This window comes from Alosa alosa, chromosome 11 (genome assembly GCF_017589495.1).
Source record: "Alosa alosa isolate M-15738 ecotype Scorff River chromosome 11, AALO_Geno_1.1, whole genome shotgun sequence".
In the NCBI taxonomy this organism is placed as follows: domain Eukaryota; kingdom Metazoa; phylum Chordata; class Actinopteri; order Clupeiformes; family Clupeidae; genus Alosa; species Alosa alosa.
The window spans coordinates 7,244,356-7,249,355 of record NC_063199.1 but is presented as its reverse complement, the minus strand read 5'-3'; the positions used below and the strand labels follow the sequence as shown (position 1 = coordinate 7,249,355).

At 49.0% G+C, this 5,000-nt stretch overlaps 1 protein-coding gene across 2 annotated transcripts in view; it reads right to left on the bottom strand.

Moving 5' to 3' along the window:
* Positions 1-5,000, bottom strand: part of roraa (RAR-related orphan receptor A, paralog a) — a 264,293-nt gene that overhangs the window by 12,201 nt on the left and 247,092 nt on the right. For both annotated transcript variants that reach the window (XM_048256486.1, XM_048256487.1), the window contains 3 exons: positions 4,275-4,673; positions 2,253-2,374; positions 1,305-1,437 (listed from right to left, as the gene is read on the bottom strand). In XM_048256486.1, coding sequence (XP_048112443.1) covers positions 1,305-1,437; positions 2,253-2,374; positions 4,275-4,673 — 654 coding nt within the window. The remainder of the gene's footprint in view (positions 1-1,304; positions 1,438-2,252; positions 2,375-4,274; positions 4,674-5,000) is intronic.

Here is a 5,000-nt window from a genome sequence, read left to right as displayed (position 1 = left end):
CTGCGCTTGTATGGACGTTCGTAAATTGCGTTTATGGGCGGAGAAAGGCAGAGAAAGGCCAGTTACACTAAGGATTGAGCGATTGATAAATACGACGGAAACTTGGGTCTGACAGCGTTCGGAATCTGCGGTGTGTCCATGACGCTGATAACGCTACGTTCGCATGTGTACGTACATCTGGCCCTCAGTTCATAGTTCATGCTCACTGAAGGCACATGGTATTTCAGTCCCGCATGCTACTCAGGCTGGCTACTAAGTAAAAGCGGTAATAAAATCCACCTGTAAGTTCCCCTACTGATGCACACCCTTCAGAATGAATGTGCTCACTGCCCCTCTCATCATCCACGCTTTAGTGCCCTAATATGGCAGACGCTAATGCTGACGTCAAATGGATTTTTAAGCCACTGCGGAAAGACATCCGAAGCATGGAGGTCAACACTGGGGTCATCACTAAACCCCTCTTCCCTACATCCGCCTGTTGGATCTGCTTTCTGCGGCTCCTGCTTAGGTGGGTGATCTGTGAGCCATGTTTATTTATTTGTTTTTTTGATTGTTTGTTTGTTTGTCTGTTTGTTGTGGGAGAGCTATAATGCTGTGGAGAGCTTAGTGAGAGAGAGGGGGCTGGATTACAGGATAAAAGCTCACTAATAGAAAACATTACAGCGCTCCACGAGACGAGAACAACCGCCATCGCTGGTTTTAAAATGTCAAAGCAGACGTGAGGGTTTGAGTGTCTGCGAATGTGTAAGTGAGGGCGTGTGTGTGCGCGCTTGTGTGTGTGGATGTGTGTGTGTGTCTGTGAATGTGTAAGTGAGGGTATGCGTGGGTATGCATGTGTGCGTCTGTGCATGAAAGTGAGTCTGTGTGTGTGTGTGTGTGCATGTGTGTGTGTGTGTGTGTGTGTGTATTTGGTGGGATCTCTGTTAATATTTCATCATTAATATGAGTGATACTAATACAAACAGGGCTAAGAGAAGCACTAAGCACTCTGCTTTGGAGGACTCAAGGGAGGCTGCAGTGTTTTGCTTTGGTTTGTTTGGGAGCATTTTCCTGGGCATTTGAAGTGTAGATTTAGACAGTGGCAAGGGCAATCGAAACATATGGCTACTGCACACACACACACATGCAAACCCCCATATCAAATTACTTCCACCACACACACCACAAGCCCACCACAAATACACCCCCATCACACACAATACACACAAACACACACATCTCTCCCCCCTTTCTCTTTCTCTCCCTCCTTCTCTCTCTCACTCTCTCTTTCTTTCAGCAGACAGGGCTGAGGCGTCTCCTCTCACCTGCTTTGAGCAGCACGATCTGGTCGTTCTGACACAGCTCCATGAAGCCGTCGATGCGCTTGGCGAACTCCACCACGTACTGGATGGCCTCTGTGATCTTGATGGCGCACAGCTGCCACATGACTTCTCGAGGCTGTCGGAGTGGAGAGGAGAAGAGAGAGGAGAGGAGAGGAGAGGAGGGGCACAGAAGAGAAGAGAGAGGAGAGGAGAGGAGGGGAGGGGCACAGAAGAGAAGGAGAGGGGAGAGGAGAGGAGGGGCACAGAAGAGAAGAGAGAGGAGAGGAGAGGAGGGAGGGGCACAGAAGAGAAGAGAGAGGAGAGGAGAGGAGAGGAGGAGGAGAGGAGAGGAGGGGAAAGAAGAAAAGAGGAGGAAGGAGACTAGGGTACAAAAGAAAGTGGGAGGGGGAGAGGAAAGGAGAGGAGGTGGGTGGGGTGTGGAAAACAGGTGGAGAGCAAGGAGAGGAAGGGTGGGGTGTGGTGTGGTGGGAGAGAGCAGGAGAGGAAGGGTGGGGTGTGGTGTGGTGGGAGAGAGCAGGAGAGGAAGGGTGGGGTGTGGTGTGGTGGGAGAGAGCAGGAGAGGAAGGGTGGGGTGTGGTGTGGTGGGAGAGAGGGGATTGTGAGTAAATCTGTATGCATCTGTGTTTCCACGGTTGTCATGTAATCATATGTCATTAACAGACCGTTGTCTGTTTCATCTGTGTCTCTTTCACAATCTTTGAAATAACATATCAAACTGCATAGTTTTTAACAGATTACAAAATATCATACAGTATATCTTCTATGGAAAAGGGTGCAGTGATTGTTGCAGAAATGTGCTGATGTGAGCTGCATAGAGGGGAAGTTCTGGGGGTCATTTGCACTGGTCAATGTCTTCTACAGGGCAGTGGGCAGAGGTCCTTGTCCTGGGACTGTGTGGTGTGTGGAGGGCTATTCCAGAGCCTCTCTTACCTTGTTCTGGTAGCTCTCCATCTCCTCCTGAAGGAAGGTCTGCCAGGTCATTTGCTGGAGCTCCTCTCTCAGGTACTGACATGTCTCCATGTGGGACTTAGAGATGTTCTGGGCCAGGTGTTCTGGAATGGAACAAGGAACCGTGAGGCATGTGGAACACAGAAAAGGAGACCACATTCCGTCGGTCGTCTATTTGTGTTGGCTATTAGACACTGGCAGTGTGTGTGTGTGTGTGTGTGTGTGTGTGTGTGTGTGTGTGTGTGTGTGTGTGTGTGTCTGTGTGTAAATTGTGTGTGAGCTGTGAACGCTCAAAGCTTTGAAGAGGGGATATCTAATTCAGTGATGACCGAAATCAACAGAGTGCTGTGAATGTGTGTGTGTGTGTGTGTGTGTGTGTGTATGTGTGTGTGTGTGTGTGTGTGTGTGTGTGTGTGTGTGTGTGTGTGTGTGTGTGTGTGTGTGTGTGTTTCTGACTAAATGTACATTTGAATGTGTGCATTGTGCCATAAGCATTCCCTGAAACCTGTGTCACATTCTCATTTGACCAGATAAAAAGAAGGCACAAAACACACATATGGTACAAGGAAACTCAATCATTTTGAAAACACATCTGTTAAAAAGGAGTCCCCAAAGCACCCGGCGGAAGCTAAAAAAAATGATTTCCCCCGATGCGTGCCCTGCCAGATCCTGATTGGCCCTAATTAATGGAAACTAATTACAAAAAAGTGCCTCCTTTAATGAGTCTCTAAGATGAGTCTCCAACCTACTGCTATTTTAAGCCACCTTTGTGTCATTTGCCCCATGGTTGAGTTACCCCCTGTCACCCTCCCCCAATCCAACCCTCCTGGTGCCTCTCCCACCCCTGGCTTCTCTCCTTTCTCCCTCTCTCTCTCTCAATTTAATTCAAATCAAATTCAAATTGACTTCGCTGGCATAACAAAAAAAGCTTTTGAACTAGACGACACATCCCTGTCTCTCCTGGTCTGTGGGCGTAGTGTGGAGTGGTGTGGTGTGGTGTGGTGTGGATGCCCTGTGATGTGTCTGATGTATGAGGGAGGTAGATCAGCCGCCCAGCGATCAGAGGGTCCCTGTACTGACAAGTCCTGCCCCTCTCGGATTCATGGAACAGCCCTAAACAGGATGCTATACTCTGATGACGACTACTCCTGATGAAATGATTAGCATCCCGCTAACAGCATTTGCTTGTGTGTGTGTGTGTGTGTGTGTGTGAGTGTGAGTGAGTGTGTGTGTGTGTGTGTGTGTGTGTGTGTGTGTGTGTGTGAGAGAGACGTGTAGTATAACAGACTTTGCCACTAGTTACATGTATGTGCCCGGGTGTGTGAATTTTTGAACAGATTAATGACCATGTGTAGCGCAGCTATTTGCTATTTATTAGAGGCAGGTCATGTGTGTGTGTGTGTGTGTGTGTGTGTGTGTGTGTGTGTGTGTGTGTGTGTGTGTGTGTGTGTGTGTGTGTGTGTGTTGCCAGTGTGAAAGTGTGTACAGAGGAATGTGATTGGATGTAATGTATTATCTGCAAATGGATTCTAGAACCTGGGGAAGCACATTGACTGGGCTGTACATTTACTGTTGTACAATAGTGTGTAAATAAGTGCATTATGCACTATTTGTTATGTCCTAGTTTGTCTGTTTATGTCTGTTATGTCTGTTTACATTTATCCATCTATTATGTCTGTTATGTCTATTTCTGTCTAGTTCTGCACATTGATCTAGGAAAAATGCAATGTTATTCAGCTTCATTCAACAAATGTTATTTGTTGTAATATATCAAATTCACTTCTGGCTTTGAATACATAAGCAATCTATAAATGCAGAGCAATTCACCACACTCCATGCCAACTAAATGGAAGCTGCGGCTGACAACAAACCAAGTGGCCTTACCTAGCTCTGCCATGGAGACAGTGCCCTTACCTAGCTCTGCCATGGAGACGGTGCCCTTACCTAGCTCTGCCATGGAGACAGTGCCCTTACCTAGCTCTGCCATGGAGACAGTGGCCTTACCTAGCTCTGCCATGGAGACGGTGGGCGAGCTCTCGCCGTTGGTGAACGAGCAGTAGGGGAAGAAGCCGGAGCCGGGCGTGAAGTCGCAGATGGGCTCGGGCTTGATGCCGTTGATGTCCAGGCCGGACTGGTCAGGCGAGGGCTGGATGTCCAGGTAGAAGCTGCTGACAGCCGAGTCGGGCTTGGCGCCATCCGGGGTGTGTCCGTCCATGTAGCCGCCGAGGTCGTCGTGGAGCTCGGTGAGGCCGTTGGCGGCCAGGCCGCCGTAGGTGGGCGTGAGGGGCTCGGCCTCGCCGGGCTGCTGCTGGTGCTCGCGCTGCTGCTGCTGCAGCCGGTGCTTCTGCACCTCCGCATACAGGCTGTCACGCTGCTTCTTGGACATGCGGCCGAACTTCACCGCTGTGGGGTGTGAGGTGTGCAGGTGTGTGTGTGTGTGTGTGTGTGTGTGTGTGTGGGGGAGAAGAATGAGAAAACGACAAACAAAAGAGTGGGTGCAAAGAGGAAGGGGAGAGGGTGGGAGAGGAGAGAGGGTGGTAGATGGACACAAAAACAGGAGGAGTGGGAGAAAAAAACAACAATTACGATCATGTCCTTGATCCTCGAAACTTATAACACATAAGGCAGGCAACACCACATTATGACAATCAAAGGAACTCAATTCAAAGTTGCTTTATTAGCATGACTGTAGGTACAGTGTTGCCAAAGCACAAAACAAAACAGCATAAC